Source organism: Eupeodes corollae, chromosome 1, assembly GCF_945859685.1.
Source record: "Eupeodes corollae chromosome 1, idEupCoro1.1, whole genome shotgun sequence".
In the NCBI taxonomy this organism is placed as follows: Eukaryota; Metazoa; Arthropoda; class Insecta; order Diptera; family Syrphidae; genus Eupeodes; species Eupeodes corollae.
Genome location: NC_079147.1, coordinates 2,910,989 through 2,930,026, shown reverse-complemented (window position 1 = coordinate 2,930,026; position 19,038 = coordinate 2,910,989). Strand labels below are relative to the sequence as shown.

The window sequence follows — 19,038 nt, the reverse complement described above, 5'->3', positions numbered from 1 at the left end:
GTGGCGAAACAAACATTCAATCCGAAAAGAACCCCCAAATGTCCTTCAACATTTAATAACATGCTCTCATTCGCAGAACAATTTGAACTCCCATTCACATTCAACAAAAGAATCTGCATATTCTCCATGGCTACAAGCAACGAAATCTACAAAGCTGGTTTTACAGATTTAACCACCAAATACAGGGACGCAAATTGGAACTTCGTTTACACTGATGGCACCAAAAACCAGTATGGTACTGCTTTCGCGGTAGTTGGTGGATCTGAACGAATTCTACACAAAAGTATACTGCCAGAATTCTCATCTGTATTGTGTGCCAAAGCCCTAGCAATCCTTTTAGCGACAAAATTAAGCAACAATCAGAAAACAATTATATGTACTGATAGTCTCTCTACCCTTAACGCTGTAAAAAACATAAACAACAACTCACCAATCATACGATACATAAGAGATATACTAATCGCAAACAAAGATAGAGTGAAACTTCTATGGATACCTGGGCCCGTCGGCATCAAAGGCAATGAGTTTGCTGATGAAATTGCTAAACAGGCAGCCAAAGAACCCTTCCTCACGTCTTTTAATCCAAACAAAAATAACGATAAAAAAACATTTCCTAAAAATAAGACGAAATGAATGAGCAACATACCGCCATTACTACAACAGCATTAACCCAGAAGCTCAGCTGGCAGAATATCCAATAAATTGCTCAACATCCATGATTCGGTGCTTTATACGACTCCGAATGGGACATTCAAAGATCATCCACAGCCACATATTCTAGAAAAAAGATCCACAAATATGCCTCTTCTGCAACAACATCCACCATCTACTCTTCAACTGTAACTCAATCAACAATATACTCTTCCTAAATTTATTAAAAACAAATCTATTCTAAATATTATGAATAATCCATCTGAAGAAAATATAAAATTAGTCTATAAAATATTAAAAACATTAAATCTAGATAAGTTTATTCAACTTTTTCTCAATTCGTGTAAACTCCTTTATGTATTTATATTTTTATCTGATAGTCCTGGAGCTAGTGCTTTAAATTGTATTATCTTGTAATTCATTCATTGTATTAAAATAATAATAATACGAATGATTAAGATGAAATCTTAAAATACAGAAGGTAATAATAGGTAGGTAAATATAACAGTCACAAGCAGCCTTTGCTATTTACTCTTTCCGAGAGTAGGCTATGAAGCGCCAATCCTTCCAGTTCAACTAACTCATCCCATTAATTTCCATAAATGCCAAAATGACTTGGAACCCAAACACGTAACATTCCCTGACTCCCAGTAAATAAGCTTTTAAATATACTGGCAAAATCAGATCGCCAAAAACAACTTTGAGGCATTTAAGAACTCGGAAAAAATGACCTGTCGGTAAAGATAGTGATATCAAAGTCTGTCGTAACCAAGTCTTCAAAATCCTCACTGAGGTTTAAGGCAGGGGTGTAGCTGTCGGTGCGTGGCAAAAATTAATTAATATCAGTGTTATTCCACTTCAAGCATCAGTGTCATTAACACGCTAAAGGGTAAATACACTTCCAACTGAAATACTGGAATATAAAAACAATTATCCAAACAGATACAAAAAAAGTAATTAAGACGGTAATAGCAGCTCAAAACATTGCATTTATTATTTATTGTATTTTTTTTGTTGTTGTTTATCTTAATTATTCTAAAAATGCATTATATATTAATTAATAAATAGTATATAATATATATTATATTCTTTGATGTTAATTTATTTATTTTTTATAATTCTGTTTTTACCACGATGCTACAATAATTTGTTTTCTTCTAAATTAAAAAAAAAATATAATTTTATAAATTTAATATTGACTTCATCCGCTCCTAAATACTATTCTCTTTCATTGTTTTCTTTTAACTTCAGTTTATTTTTAATCTAAGTGAATTAACTTCATATATTTTTTGTTTTTTCTTTAAGTGAAAGTTTTGGTAATTTTTAATATTAGTGTTTTATTAACTAACATCTTTTTCTTGAATGTGGTTAAATTTAAAATCAGCAGTATTCGTAGGTTTCTTTTTGGGTGAAAAGTGTGTGTTTTTAGTGTGTGTCTCTGTTTAAGGTGTTTGTGAGTGCAAATACTACCGCTCTAGTCTAGAAAAAGTGTAGGGTAAAATAATATCGTATTGAGGAGTGGACGAGGATATTGTGTAAATGTGTAATGTCCATGCAATTGTTGGAAATTGTTCTCATTATTGTGTTTTTTTTTTTTTTTCGAAAAATTGAAAAATGCACTTTCAGGTACATTGATATTGTTTTAACAATTACAATTCAATATAAGGTCTCGATGAATTTAACAAATTAAAATTTCAATAAAAGCTATTTAATTCATTTATTCATTATTAGGAGAAAAAATTGCAAGTGGTGGAGGAACGTTGTTCTATAAAATGAACTAAAAACCATATTCATTCACTATTTGCTATTTGGTAATATGAGCATAGTTGCAGCGGGGTACATAAGGATGTTATATTAAAATATCTATTTTGTAAAGTGTTACTTTGTAGTCACTGGAAGTGTTTTTTTTCAAATCTTATCTCTTTTGTTTTAAATTTTAAGTTGTATATTCAATTTATATAAGTTAGTTTTATTTTTTTGTTTTTTTTTTTTTAAAGAAAGAAACCAGTGAATTTTAAGAACACCGATATCTTTGCGAAGGCTCGAAGATAGACAAATTTACATGTATTAATCTATAAAAAAATATATATGCAGCTAATTGTAGAGCACACATTTTTGTAATTTTGTTTTGTTTCCTCTTAATTTTTACATAAATGTTTTTTTTAATAAAAAAAATAAAACACTCTTTTACAAATAATCACACAAATGTGTGTTTAGGCTTAAAGGCGATAATATCTCTTTTGTGTTTTATTCCGAAAAAAATCCTTTATAAAAAACACTCTCTTAAAATTCTACAGTCTATTCCATGAAAAGCAGTTTTCTTTAATCTTTAATTTACTCTCTGTAAGTAGTTAATAGTTAGATAAAAATAAAACGATCTAGCACACTTTTGAAAACAAAAAAGAAATAATTTAAAAAAAAATAGACCTATCACGGTATTCGTTCAGAGGAGACTTTGTTGGTAGAAGAACGAGTTATAAGTTGTTACCATGCTTTTAATTAGTATTCAAATTAAAAAATTATATTACTTCTTCGGTATCAATATTAAGGTGCTATTTAGGCCACCACTTTTAAATGTTAGTCAACAGGTGACATAAAGCTTGTAATGCAAGAAATATCTTTTCCAGCGATGTTAGAAAAGTTAAATATTTTATATCCACACTGAAACAATGTGAAGAAAAATTAACATTTCAAACATCCAAACATAATTCCAAACTGTTTTTTTTTTTAAGAGTGCACCGAAACTCAATTATGGCTGAAAGTAATGGTAGGCAGTCATTATTTGTATTTGTACTACAATAGATCTTAATTGATTGGTAACGCACAATTTTGATAAGCACAGATACCATAATGTTTAGTTCAAAAGTCAAGCGATCGCAGAAATGTATGACTACATTAAAAAGACAAACAATCGCAGAAAGACCGACAAAAATCGGCAGCTCACTATCTTCTAGTCTATAAGCAATTAGATTGAACTTTGTTTCCGGTGTAAATTTTGTAAGTTTGTACAAATTATGGAAAGTTCCTCTACGAACGGAGACCATGATGAGGTTCAATAAATTGGCAATGTAAACAAATTATAAAATAGCGAATATATATTATATTTCTTTTGAAACAAACAAAAAAAAAAACGACATAAATGTCCTTTAATAAATAACAAACAAAAAAATATGTATATCTATATATATAACAAAATACCTTCGTCTTTAAAAATTTAACGCAATCAATGTCATACAATTTTAAATAAAAACAAACAAAAAAGAACTCCTAATGCCTTATTCTTGTTATCTATATCGTAATCATTTTATATTTTTTATTTTTGTTTGAAAAAAACCTCTTTCTTGCCTTTTTCAGAAGCTAACTTCATTTAGTTTGTAACTAGAGGTTAGTTTTTCTTTTCTTTTCATTTAAGCTGACAAATATCTAAACACTTTGATTGTGTTTTTAGAAAAGTTTTGCGCGTCTTTTGATTTCGTTTCGCCTCCATTGTGGTAGCCGATAAAACTCCGATCTATTGCATTGTAATATGTGTTCAAATTCTACATCCGATAAATGTCGCTAAAACAAAGGAGAACACAAAATGAAAAGATGTTGTTTAAAATGACAATAACAATATTACCTCTAAGTTGCAGCGATCAACATCTGTTGGCAAACGGTAGTTTGAAATAATCAGCAAGTGATACGGATATATCTTAGCTGGTTCGTGAACAAGCATAGAGTGTGCCATATTTGGAAGGCTTCTCCTTATAAGACCAGCTTGTGGATAGTGATAAGACAATGCACCGGAATATGTGCTTGATGCTGGCAAGTCACCTCCCATCTAAAAATGTTTTAAATTAAATATTAACAAATGATATATGAATGTTAAAAGAAAAAATACAAAGGTACATACAAAAAGAGAGCAGATATTTCTTAAAAAAAAAAATAAATAAAGTAAAACTTGGGTTACAGGCTAACAATGATTATTAATTGTTGTTACTTTTTATTTTCCTAAATGGAAATATTTTCAAAATAGTAAAGAAAAACGCCAATGATTAAAAGAAAATTTTAATATGTCCTTGTTTTGTTCGCAAATCTATCAATAGCACAATACGATTTTACACGAATAACAAAAACAATATCCGCAGTTTGGATACCACCGATAAAAGTTAAAGTAGAATCTTAATACGAATGAGTTGTTGACATTTATACGAGTCTCGAATGGATCTTATATGATTTCGTTCTCAAATGGTGGTACGATTGATATTGCATTTGTATCTCGATGGCTGTGTTCGTTGAGTAGTTGTGCATTTGGAATCATGTGTTTTCCATTTGGAAAAAAATCAATCTGTTACTGTTGATATTATTTAGTTTTGTTAATGAAAATAGACTAACTGGACTTATTTTGCAAGAGAAAATAATAGAAAAGATAATTATGCTATGTTTCCATCAAAGGTTTATCTCAGTTTAGATTAAATAAATCTTTTTTATGTTTCCACCACAGAAGAAGACTTAAAAAGCATTAAGTTTGACAACACTTTCTAAAATGCAAATAGTATTTCGATGTTTCTTATGAAGTGCAAGTGAGATAGTTTGATTCGTGTTAAACAATAAAGATCTGAATAGTTTAGCAACATTTGCAATTTTGTTTTAATTTGATTAAAACACAACTATATTTTTTGCACACAAACATGCAAATAAACAGACCATAATGCATTGTCTGTAAAACCAACTCCTTCACGCAGGTTTTTATTCACAAATTTGAACTCCATTCCGGTCAAGCTCATTTCAACTCGATTCAGGTATATACAAAATCGAGGCCAGCTTTAAGCTTGCTCTGAATTTCGCTATTTTTTTTTGAATCATTTGATAAATTATTCTGGAAAATATTCAATTGTATCAACTTTCAAATATAATAAGTGCACTACTCGAGATCGTTTTTTTGGTAATACCAAAAAACACGGCTATTGACTGGGAGAAGAATCAAATTTATTTCTGAGATTTGGTTTCGATTCTGCACGTGGTTAAAATTAAAATACTACTCTAGTCATTTTATGACATCACAGTTTTTAACCTTAAACCGTATACCGACCATTATTGATGAATTTCAATTTCAATTATTTTTTGTTTAAGCATCAAAATCATGTCAAACAACTAGTTAACCATTTCTGTGTGTTTTGTTATGTCTGATTTGAAATGAAAAAAGGTTGATAGCTTCTTTGACTCTGCTAAAGCTTAAAAAGCATATTTAAAGAAGAATCGAATCGAACAGGTCATAAAAACTTTTGGCTAGTATCTTGATTATTTAAGGGAAGAAACTTAATTTAAATACATAATTATATAGTTGGAGCTGTGGATTTTTAATGACCAAATTGTGCAATCAGTACCTTTTAATAACAAAAGACATAAGAGTAAGTCTATTTTTCGAAAATATTTGGTTTTTCGCTAAAATTTAAAATATAGTATTGTGAAAACCGAAAAGCAATAAAAATGTTCCATTCTCTGACAAAATTACTCGAACACAGGAATGGTTGAGAGTTGTAAGTCACTTGGCCTTGGTTCTTCATGGACTGTTGTGCCAAATAATTTATGTATTTATTTATTAATAAAAATGTTATTTCTACATGAATAGAAATAATTATCGTCCAATAACAAATTAACGTTTTAGTTGAGAGAGATCGTTTTTCCATATCAAAACTATAAGTGAAAGGTCAAAAACCACGAACCTTGCTATTTTTAGAAAATACGTGCCTTTGCTATTCTTCATATTTATAAATTATATTCCCAATTATTTTAAACATTTTAAATGCTTTAACATTATCTGAGCAATAAAACACAATTGATATTTGATTGGTGTACCCAAACAATTTTTATCGTAACGTTGCTAAACTTCAAAGCTTATCACTTAGTAGAAAGATACGCAATGTGTCATATGAATATAAATAAAATATTAGGTAATTCTTGACTACAATCCATTTAATGGTCACAATGATTATGTTGTATCTAGTTCCAACTGTTAGGATTTATTTACAAAAATTCAGAAACTTTGCTCATCCGTTTACTTTTCAAAGTATTTTTTGTCAGTAATGTTACTGAAATACTGTTGTATAATTTGGTATCCTTTTTATGAGGTTCATTCGCTTAGAATTTAACGTTTTCAGAATCGCTTTACCAGAATAGCGAAAAAAGCTTTTGGCTGTAATATTGAAATTAATTCGTATAACACGAGATATTTGCTCGTAGGGATTTAACATTTAGAAGTTCGTCGATGGTAATTTGAAATCATTTTGGTTTTATTATTATTTAAAAGGCCAATAGTCCCTAGTAAAATTGTATGTACCTATGCGTATCGGTCTCGCAATGTTATGTTTTGTATGTCCCTTTTTACAAAGTCAATCATGAAAGAAAATGAACCAATAATTCACTGCTTAAAACAAGCTAACTCAGTATGTAAGGTTCTTGAATTCAATGGGGCATATTCATAGATGTTTGCTCTTGCTAAGTTGTTATTTCGCTAGTCCAGAGTTTAGGCTATTTATAAATAAATTTAAATCTAAGTTTAGGGATAGACCTGTGGTTTAACTATAAATTTAGGAATTGCTGTGTTTTTGAGTAGTTATTATCACAGACAAATGTCATATTTGATTTTTGTTTGTGAATTGAAAAGCTCAACTTGCTGTCCAGAAAAAAGTCGATTGATATCGCAATCGAAGAAGATATGGATATCTTAGAGGAGTTTGAGTTATTTAATGATCTGCAAAATATGCCACCAAAAAAAAGAAAAATATACAAAACATGGTTCATTCCATTTGAACTAAGCGACAAGGATTTCTACTAATGATATCGTTAAGATTAAGAAACAGTTATATTTATTTTATATTATTATTATTTTATACATCCAATTTAAGGAATGACTGCACAAAATAACAAATTTAAAAATATAGCAGTAGTTTTTTGCTTTGACCTGTCATTTGAATTGTATAATTGTAGTAGAATAAAACCTTAAACTGGGGTTTTACTAAACACAACAAGAAAATTGACTATGAATAAGAGCTGTGTTTATTTAACCAACAAGCCTTAAACTATAGATCAAGAAATCACGACTTTAGTAATTCTCTATAAATACGTCCTAAAATGTTTTAATGAGATATATTATAGATGTTTATCTAAATAATTTGAAAGAGATGAATACTCTGTTTGATGAAATGAATACAAAAATTAACAATAAAGAGAATAACTTACCAATGCTCTTCGATCTATTTCAGTAATTGAATCAACTGAAGCTAATAAAAAGTATAAATAAATATTATTTGTTAAACAAATTATATTATGCATGTAATGTTTTTTTATTTGAATTTTACCTTCTGATTTTCCACAGCTGAATTCTGTACTATGTGTTTTGTCTCCCAAGCCTCCAAATGAAAAATCCTGTACAAAATATAATTTATTAAAATAAAGCTATTTATAAAACTTTTTAACGAATACAACAATTTTGAATGACCATGCTTCAATCAACCATGTCACAGGAAACTAAATATACAAAAGTTAAAGTTCAGAAGCATGCAATAATGTATGTAATAAATAGACCTAAAAGACATTTCAAAGGAAATGTTATACAAACGTGAGTTAATATCAATTCATTAAGTTTAAAGAACAAAACATTAAATTTGTGGCAAAATACATTTCGTATGTATTCATTTGATTAAGTGCTATAATTTGGCTAAGTATTGACGACAAAAAAGACGTAAAAGGTCATTATTAATATTAGTTTTAAGATGTTAGTGTGAAAACTTTAAAAGAAATTTAAATATGTTGTTGCAACTTTGAAAAAACAAGATTCCAAACGAAAATCTGAGTCGAAACTATTTTTGCAGATCCTGCAAACGTACATAAACCTTTTTTTTTCATAATTGATGCACACAAAAAGGGTTTTGTATATCTTTTCTATGCCAAACACATAGTGTAAGCATTAGGAAAAGAGGGAAGGGTTGGATAGGAGGTGCCAGTAAACATTGATTTTGAATTCTTGAACATTGCAATGACAGGGAAAGATAGGGCGTGGTAAGGCATTCTACATTCGCGTAGTACGGCTAAAAATGAATTTCTGTACTCTGCTCAAGTGTAAACTGATTGGTATTCCTAGAAACGCGTAAGGTTAACATTTTTTAAGGGGAGGAATGCAACTGGCTATTTCACTAGAGCATAGTCCGCTAATATAACAGTACAAAAGCGTGATACAAGAAACTTTCCGACTTTGTTTGAGTGACGTAATTAAGTTGATGATGTTAATGTTATCAATAATTTTAAAACCTCTTCTTTGAATACTGTCCAAGAGGCTTAAATAAGTTACTGAAGCACCAGTCCAGAGATGAAAGTTATATTCAAGTTTCGGGCGTATATAGCTTTTATAGATTGTACCTAGATCAGACGAAGGGAAAAAATGCTTGCAAATATCATACGGTAGCTTAAGTTTATTTTTTAAGTATCCCACTACCTTGTCTATAGATTCATTGTGATCCCCAGAGAGAGAGATAAGAAGGGGTCGTAGTTGGGGCTGATTTAGGTTAGGGGTGCTTTCCTCAAGGATCCTGATTTTTGGGAGAGTTTCAGAAAACAATGACGTTGCCACAAAGGAGTGGTTGTTTCTTGTTCTGTTTCTTCCTTTATACAACTTTAAGCCTTCGCAGAAAAAATTAAAGGTGTTCTCTTTCATTTCCTTGTCTTTATACCCTCAGCATCAGATGATTTATTACCCATTCTTTGAGTACCGATTGAGTTGTGACCTGTTAGGATTTCAATAAGTAGTGATTATTGAAGCCTGCTTAGTTGATGAAGGTATTTAGGGGTTCCCTTGGAAAAACTCGGCCATTATTACATTGCATGTTCTATTTTATTTGATTTTGGCATACAAATCATTGTCTCAGTTTGATTGGAATGAACAATTGATCTGCCAATTCATCTGTTCTTTCCGTCTTGTGAATGTAACTTTGCCCTAGGATCCAACGAAGAGTTCAACCATAGACTTATCAGTTTTGACTTACCAGTACTTGACAATAGCGTAGATGGCTATGATTGCCACCTGGCTATCAACAAATATGTACTATGTTCTTGTCTACTAAACCCTATAAAAAAATATCATGAGGACCGGGCGAAAGGAATGTTTCTGGGCTGCGGTTGGGGCAGTTCTCACGGCACTATTAGTTTCCATCTATACATTCTATTCTCCATTTTTTTTTCTAAGGTTGATTGGTATGTCCCACCCACCATACTAAACATCATAATTATTTTGGGGATTAGACCTAATCTCCTTGTCTAAAAAAAAGGAGAAAATATGATATTCCAGATTATATTTCTCATTCCCATATAAACGGAAACAATTAGGAATTTAATTTTGTAGTAGGATTTGTTAATTAAATTGGAAGAACGGTACAAGTGCCGCAAGTTTGTAGGACAGTAGATTAGAGAAGGCGAATTTCTGTTTGGATTAAATTAAAGAGCGATACAAATAATGTATTTGTACTGTTCTTCGAATAATTACATAAATATTGAAATTAAAATATAAATGTAGGTTAAGTTAGGTTAAAGTGGTTGTCCGGGATGGAGTAGGATACACTTAAGCCAGTTTATGGCCCATTGTCATATCACATGAATCTCGAGGCTTTCTTCTGAGCTCAATGAAGCCTTTTTGAGTCCCTTAAGAACTGATTGTATTAATGTAATTGACATCGTTTAAAACGTTATACAAGAATTCTGCTTGCTTTTTTGAGCTTGAGCACGGTATGTACAGAGGAGGTTAATAACTACTTCCCCGTCTTCCTCATCCATACAGCTTCTGCAAAAGTTAGACTGTGGCCGGTTTTGACACCGATTATCGAGCTTATATGCGATCTGCTAAGAAATAGCAAGCATCTTGAGCGCCTTAAATCTAGTGTAGGCCAGATGTCTTTTGTGACCTGAATCGTGGTGATGTTACTCCACCTGATGCTTGCCTTCTTCATAGAGTTTTGCATTAGCAACAGTTTACATGTAGCCATTGGTATACCAGCATTAGCCAAACTTGGTAGAATGGGTAGTACTATACCATTTCTGGCGAGTTCATCTGCCTTACAATTTCCTGGAATGTATATGGCCCGGTACCCATCAAAGGTGAATGTTAAACTGATTTGCCATCTCAGCAAGATGATCAGCAGAGATTTGATAGCGGCCTATCTATTTAAGAAAATGCGCATATCAGAATTCACGTTTTCTTTAATCCAAGACAAGACATCTTTTATTGCCATAAGCTCCGCTTGGAACTCGCTACAATGATAGGGAAGGCGGAAGTCTTAGTTTTAGTTTAAGCTGTTCGGAGTACTAGCCTCCACCAACCCCGTCATGTTTTTGTATAAATATGGTCAATACCTTGGTTCTAACTCCTTGAAAGTCGAAGTAATTTCTTATTTTTATGTTTTGAATTTAAATTTTATACTGCCAAACAACGCATTCTAATCAAAATAAGCAGAAATACAATAGTTATTGTTGCAATATTGTTCTACAGTGCGAAATTAGCTAAATTATTATTTTAAAAGATTATAATAAAGATAGTGAAAAGAAAAAATGTAAACAAAAGACAACAATCAAAACACAACACCTTGCATTTACACAACCAAACAATTTGTGATACGGCCTGTCAGAAAAAGCAAACAAAAATACTAAATTAACATCGAACCAAAATCATATTCAGTTATTTTACAAAAACAAAAAAATAAAAATCAAATACATTATTCACATTTAAGGAAAGAAATTTAACAATTAAAGCTTACAGTTGCAACTTGTGCAGCAGAACCTGAAGTTGTAGCAGAACTGAAAGTATGAGAGCGAGGAGCCAAGCCGTATCCGGGTTTAGGAACATGACGAAGCGAACTCACCACTATTTGTTAGAAAACAATTTTGTTTGGTGTGAACGCAGGTGTATTACATTACAATACATTACATTTATGAATTATGAGTGTTTTTTTAATTATTCACCGGTTTTGTTAATTTCAATGATTATTCCAACACCAAAATAGTTGCATTATACAAAAGAGAGGAAAGAATGACAAAAAAGGATTATTTGGTTATTATAGTACAAAATACAGACGTAACGTTATTAGTTTTATTAAATCGCTTAAATTGTAGGTTTGTTTGTTATTTCAAATTAACGTTTGCTGTGGGACAATCACAACATACAACATGACAAGCTTAATGCAGCAGACCAATTAACGCCCAAAATAAGATACATCTTTAGGCTCTTTATTAGATGAGCATCTTAACACCTTTTTACAGATAGAGAACACTTACAGAGCTGTAGCCGTTTCTAATTGACGGCGGTAGCGTTGATGTTTTGAATCCATATCCTGGCTTCGGGGGCGATCGGTAGGAATGTATTGCTGTGCAAATTGTAGGATTTGTTTTTACAGTTTTGTTTTTTTACACAGAATACAATTTTTGTGATAAGTTTATATTCATAAGTTAATATTTTATATTATAAGTCCCGTTGCCCGAATAGTAACAATATTCTATTACAAAATGTTTTTTGTATGTGTTTGAATAGATATTCACTTACCGTTGTAGCTTGGGGCGTTGCCAATTGATTTACCAACCGAACCTCTGTAGCTGGTAGAACGGTCGAACATTTCGTCTTCGTAGAAAGGTTTCTGATGATCCAAATTACGTGAGGGTGATGCACCAACTGGGGACTCATACCTAAGAAAATATGATATTTCGTAAATAATAATCGAAACATGTAAAGGTATATATAAATTCGGTGTTGTGAAATCCAGCCTTTAAATTTATTCTACCTGTGTTTTTGCAAACATATAAATTGTGGATAGATAAATACGAGAGAATTTGGAAAGCGGATGATTTAATAATCAAAAATCCATTGAAAAAGGCAAACTTTGGGTAACCTTAATTAGTGGTGCGATAGAAAACCCAAGGGTAATGGCCACAACGAAGGCGTGAACCGCTGAAAGTACGTTGCATGCCAACCCGTCTTCATTAGCAGAAGCGAATTTATAAGTCTGTAAGTGCAGATATTCGGTCTTATAGATTAAAACGCCTTATTTCACTCAGCTCAAGCGAAATTACCGTCTCATACCAACCCCTGGTTGTATTGGCCGCTGCGAATTCATAAGTCTGTAATTGCAGACATTTGGTTTATTGATTAAATAACGCCTTATTTCACTCAGCCAAGCGAAATATTAACTTCGATTAGTATGGTTAAGACAAGGGTTTTAAAAACCCCAGCTTTCTACGGATGCCAACAAAATATTGAATTTTGGAGACGAATAAAGAACTGACAATAGTTTAATGCAATGAAAAAGATCAACAAACCCGATGAGAATCACCACTTTAATTGTTCTCAAATCAAACATGACAATATTTTATTTATGTCTAAGGTTCTTTTTATATATTTAAGATAATTTGTATTCAATATATATTGATCTAAATTTTTCTATGTATTAATTACATCCTACTAACAAATCCTTGGACGACCTTGTAAACAAAAGGAGCAAAGCATTGTTTTTTGTGTATAAATAAATAAAATTCTTACCTTAGTTTGTACACAGGTTCCTTCGATGCTGAGGGTGTGCGCGAAGCATTTCTCGGATCTAGATTATTTTGCTTCCATTTTCTATATTTAGCATGTTCTTTAAGATCTTTTGCAATAACCGAGCCAATTCCAGATTTTAGTTTTTCTAATTCTTCGGCTTCTCTTCTTAATCGTCTAATAAACAAAAAGTAAGCAACGACATTAAATGACTATTGTTAACTTACGCTTCTTCAAGTGCTCCGCCATTTTTCGCATTATCAACTTCATCGTCATCATCTGATGCTGGTACACCCTTGTAAGAAGAGTCCGAATATCTACGCCTTCTTTCTGGATCCGTGTACGGATACGGTGGTGCTGGAAAATCATCACGTTCAATCTTTGGCTTCTCGCCCGGTGGTGGTTTCTTGGCAGCCGGATAATGTGATAGTTCAATTGGTTCTTCGTTATTCATGCCAGGGCTCTTGGGACGTGGAGTCTCCGAGCGCATAGTATCCACAAGTACCTTCATAGCACTTCGATTGCGGGAATGTGGTCGTGATGGTGGACGACTGCCAGAACTAGTGTAAGACGACGGTCTGTGAAAGTGTGGCGACAATGGTGTCTTGTCATACGGATCAATTGGTTTTCGCAAATAATGCGGTTGGTCGGTCAAATAACTGTACGTGTAAATGCGAGAAATATCATCGCACCCAGATCGACCATACTCTCTCAGAATCAAGCCGGGACTAACTGTACGATAGTGCTGCAATAATAAATGAATGATATTTTGATCACGAAGCTTTTTTTACTATTTAAATCGCAACCAAAACAGAAATTCAATCAAAGCGCAAACAACAAAATTATATGTGCACAATTAAAATAAAAAAAAAAAAATAAAAAAAAAATAAAACAAAAACATAAACATAAACAAAACGAACAAACTCAAATCAAAATAAAATAATAAACAAAAAACGCACCTTTCGGCTAGAAGAGTATACAGAACCATTAATACTCGGTGTTCTCGAACGCAAAAACTGGAAAAAAATTGCAGCCTCAAAATAATAATATTTCAAACAGAAAATAATAATAAAATAAATTAAAGTGCATGCAAATAAAGTAAATAACAAAGCTACTCAAGTCCAAGTGTGTACATAGCTAAACTGAGTGCCAGCAAAATGATGAAATATATTTCAAACAATTACCATCTCACTGAGAGCGCTGGTACTGATGCGATCACACTCAGTATCTGTAAAGTTGCCATTGGTTCCACCGTTCAGTATAATTCCGGATTCTGAGGGTCCTGGGCCGCAACGAGGATGCCAAATGGCACTTCCTTGCAAGTACATTTCCTCACCGTCGCCAAAGGGATCACCACATTTTGTGCATCGAGCACAAGTTGGGTGAAAGTGATGATTGTCGCCTGCCTGAAGGACCTTTCCACTGATGAAGCGTTGACAATAAGCACACTTCACGCCAAACGACTTTTGATAGCACTTCTCGCAATAGGGCACACCATCTTTGCCCATGTACTCTCCGTTAAGGACTGCATTGCAGGACTTACATCGGAAGCACCAAACGTGCCATTGGCGGTCCAAAGCAACAAGGGCCTGACCCTCCTTCAGAAGTTCCCCGCACCCAGCACAGTCGTTTGGATCATAATCCTCTTTGATGCTAGCCTTGTCTGATAGAATAGCACCAGTGTTTTGCTGATGGGCAGTTGCTCTTGTCGGACTAGTTGGAGTCGTTGCAGCTTCCCTCTTTGGTGATGATTGTTGCTGCGAAGCTTGCTGCTTCTGTGGTGATGCCGGATTGACACAACTTTCACAAAGCACCTCCTTGCCAGTGTTAGTTACCTTTCAAATGCACACAAAAAATATAATTACGACTTTATTTTCGTGTTTTGTTTTTAAATTATTGAACATTACCTTGCTTCCTGACTGGAAAGGCTTTTTACACTTGCTACACGTAAAACACTTTTGATGATAGGTGTTGCCTAGGGTTGATACGACTTCACCCTCTACATATTGTTTACAAGCACCACATTTGGTACCATACATCTTCTGATAATCCGGAATACAGAAGTATGCACCATCCTTGGTAAAGAAGCCCCCAGTTGCCAATGATTTCTTACACTGACAACATTGGAAACAAGTTTTATGAAAATGTTTGTCAGCTACACGCAGAACTTCGCCAGAACACTTTTTCTCACACTTTGCACAGTAAATTTTTTGTTTACCTAAAAAGAGAAATTAAAAAAAAACAATAATTAAAAATAAAAGAAAGGGGTAACTGTGTGAATCTTTCTCATTTGGAGATTCGAGTCACGTTTAAAGAAGTCTTTTGTGTAGCAATACAAGCATGTTTATGTCCATAGTTCACAACAATGAACGACAATTGATTTGTTTTTGTCAATGATGAAGCTGCATTGATTATAAACTTCTTAAAATAGACAAGACATTTCAGACATTTTAAATTGCTTGTAATTGACTGTATTCGTCCAAATGACTAGTGAAGTGGTCATTACATCTCAAAATTAAAAAAAAAAAAACATTCTGATGAATTGAATGTTGTTTGTAACGACCAATATACCTATTGACCTAACTTGTGTTCGTTGATAAGCACTTAAGTGAGAAAGTTGATTGTTTCTATGACTAGGAAACAAATATAATCATAATTTAAGATAAATATACGAATTAAAGGAATGAACATTACTTGAAATTTTAAACGGATTCCAATGTGTCTAATAAAAATAGTTAAAACAATAAATTACAGAACTTTTTGAGGGGATTTTTTTTAAACAGTAACCGTGTACGACTTAGTTAATAGGAAAAAGATGGGTAAAAGTGGAAATTACCAAACTTTTTAAACACACACTAATTATTGCCTAGATGGCCTTGCATAATGGATTCAAATGTGATTTCTTGAAAACACTCTGCCCATCATTAGATAGATACTACGTATGCGATTGATTTCAGAGATGGGTTCTTATAAGAGGTTTCATTTTTATTCTTGAAATAAAAGACAGGAAAATATTATTGCAAAAGATTAACGACGCAACGGCAGTCTTGTTGAAAAAAATGTCGTCCACATCAAATCTTTCGATTCTGGTCATTAATAGTCAGTTAATTAAAGAGCAGTAACGCATAAATTCACCATAATAGTTATACTGAATTCATTTTCGAATAAGCCCAACAAATCGCATCTACCAAACAGTGACACATTGAGGATGTTCAGGTTAAAGCAAGTACTCCTTGATGTGATTAACCTAATCCCCGAAGTGAAAATGAGCCTTATCACTATAGATAATTTTTCCATTTAAAACTGCATCATTTTATGTATTCATCACTACCTTTTAGCAACAGTTTAAAGTTGTCCAACAGTTTCACTATTGACGGCCGAAAAAGTGTTTCATCAAGACCCAAAAGTGTTTTGGTTCGAACTGTGTCTGAAAAACGATCATTGCGAATATTTCATCACCGAATTATTGGTTATGTTGTTGATTAAAATACTTTTAGTTAATTCAAAACACAAATCTTTATGTTTACAGCTAAAATTGTTCGAACAACATGGAATTGTACATGTAATGTATAAATTTCAAAGCTCATTGATTGTATATCTAGTATGGAAATAATTAATATTTTAATTGATACATTCTTCATTTAATAAACTGCAAATCAAATGCTGCGATAAAACGTTTATGGAGCATGAGGCAGAGCGCCAGTGCCATTAATCATACAACAATTCAAATGTGTAAACTTGAGATTACTAAGATTCTGACCTCATTCATTTTAATTACAAAAGGTGTATTAAAAACATACGAGTACACATTCTAAAAAAATAAGCTAAAAGAAATTAATCTAGTACTAAATATATTTATATGTACCTATCTTAAAGAGTAAATCATTTGATGTGAGTGACCTATAAAGGCTTTTATTGAAACTCATAATGGAAACCTAAGCAATCCAAATTTTATCAGTCAAATTGTTTACTTTTTATTGGAAAATCTTTGAGATTTAAATTTGTTGCATAAATTATCAAAAGCAACATACATTCGTACATATTATGTAAATATGTAATTGATTATATTGATGTAACATTAATGTCATAAAGGCAAACTTTATTTGAATTGTAATAACAATTGAAATGTTTCAATGATAAGTTACAATGGTTGTTCTTTATATTTTCGGCCTAGCAATGATAGCACGATGAACCTAACGTTTTATAAATATATTACATACAATACCACTTCGTTTAATAGACCTCTTAAACCAAATTTTCTGGTCTGGAATTGGTTGTCCGCGAAATGTATTTTTAAATCTTTTAGTCTTACAAATCTGTCCCGTGACGACACGCCACTTTTTATCCACTACCATTGAATCTCGTCCGACTTCTGAATGAGAGGAATAAGATATGTATGACATTCCGTCATATACGTTAAGTTAAAGTAAATTTAGGAATGACATTTGAAAATAAATGACATTTTTGAAAACAAAATTTACAAAGAAAAAAAAATCGATGTTCCTTTTTCCTATTGGTTCTCACAACCAAGGCAATGGATCTAAGGGAGAACAACCACTCACCGGTACATATTGCATTGATCCGAGTTCGAAACGGCTAAAACAGTGTCATTCCTCAAGTCGATCATCATCAGACGATAGCTTTTCGACGACAGTCTCACTTCACGTAAGACGATAATTGTCAAAGTGATATCGTCAAAACGATAGCTACTATATAAGTATTCTGTCATAAGTTTCCAAATATAAACTAAGCAAATTGAAGTTAAAATGTTTTGGCGTAGTTTAAATTTATTACAAATGTAAAATAAAAACTAAAAAAGAACAATCAATACGGTTACGAAGAAAATTTAGAGATGAATCAGACCCTCTATCTCTTTCAAACAATACGTAAACATTTTTTGTATATACAGTTTCAAAATATGTACATAAGTAATTCTTCTTACTTATTGTTGTACAATAATTTAACAATTTAAGAATTGTTTAACGTTTTTGAGTTTTAAAAAAACCTTTTAACGATACTGGAAACGATAAACCAGACGGCTGTCGTTCTCCATATTCCTTAAATATTAAGATCGGCTGTAACTTTTGAGACTTTGGGTGGCGAAGAGTACCAATGCTTGACAGGCAACGGTTTTGTAAAAAGCACATTATCAAAAAAATATTTTGAAAGCGAAGTTATGTCCCTTTAGGGAAAGACGGAAATAAAGGAATTGGTTTAAGCAAAATATTCAAAACGAGGAAGTAATTAGAACGAATATTACGAAAATAAATAAATTACAAATATCTATTTTTCCCATGGACGGAATTAGGTTTATACCCATTGGCCAAGAAAGGATGCTCATCCATAAATTGTTTACAAAACTTATTTTGTTTTTTTTACATAATAATTAAATTTATTTATTTACTATACTATCAAACATAAATTGTCAGGGCGGCGCGGCGCGGCGCGGCGGCGGCAAAAAACACAAAATAGTTGATACGTTTGGTAACAGGAAAATTCTTGCAAATGGAAACTTGGTTACATTTTTAAGTTATCGAACAAGGATTATCTTTTATTTTGAAATTTAAGTTAAAACAGTCTTGTATTGAAAACGATTGACGTGACGATAGTGATAAAGTTATGTGAAGCATATTATTGACGATAACGTTAATGATAATCATTTTGACGATTATCGTTTTAAAATTTACCGAATGACTCCGCTAGTGAGCTCGTTCATTTCTCTCCACTCTTATTTTCTACCATGACCTGAAAGCCAAATAAGAGTGACCTGAAGACCTTAGGTGAATTAATAGCCTTACCAGTTTACTGGCTGTTTGATTCCTATCTAGATATTTTGC

At 32.3% G+C, this 19,038-nt stretch overlaps 1 protein-coding gene across 5 annotated transcripts in view; it reads right to left on the bottom strand.

The window, feature by feature from the left end:
* Positions 1-1,608: 1,608 nt before the first annotated feature.
* The window catches only part of LOC129942633 (actin-binding LIM protein 3), a 29,792-nt gene continuing 12,362 nt past the window's right edge, over positions 1,609-19,038 (bottom strand). The window contains exons 2-12 of one of the 5 annotated variants that reach the window (XM_056051646.1): positions 15,109-15,419; positions 14,386-15,036; positions 14,161-14,217; positions 13,429-13,946; positions 13,205-13,378; positions 12,215-12,354; positions 11,433-11,539; positions 7,992-8,058; positions 7,873-7,913; positions 4,271-4,471; positions 1,609-4,209 (exon numbers count right to left, since the gene is read on the bottom strand). In XM_056051646.1, coding sequence (XP_055907621.1) covers positions 4,096-4,209; positions 4,271-4,471; positions 7,873-7,913; positions 7,992-8,058; positions 11,433-11,539; positions 12,215-12,354; positions 13,205-13,378; positions 13,429-13,946; positions 14,161-14,217; positions 14,386-15,036; positions 15,109-15,419 — 2,381 coding nt within the window. In that variant the 3' untranslated portion in view covers positions 1,609-4,095. Of the gene's footprint in view, positions 4,210-4,270; positions 4,472-7,872; positions 7,914-7,991; positions 8,059-11,432; positions 11,540-11,949; positions 12,039-12,214; positions 12,355-13,204; positions 13,379-13,428; positions 13,947-14,160; positions 14,218-14,385; positions 15,037-15,108; positions 15,420-19,038 lie in introns of all 5 variants that reach the window. The other 4 variants (XM_056051647.1, XM_056051650.1, XM_056051648.1 and 1 more) reach the window with 4 other exon arrangements.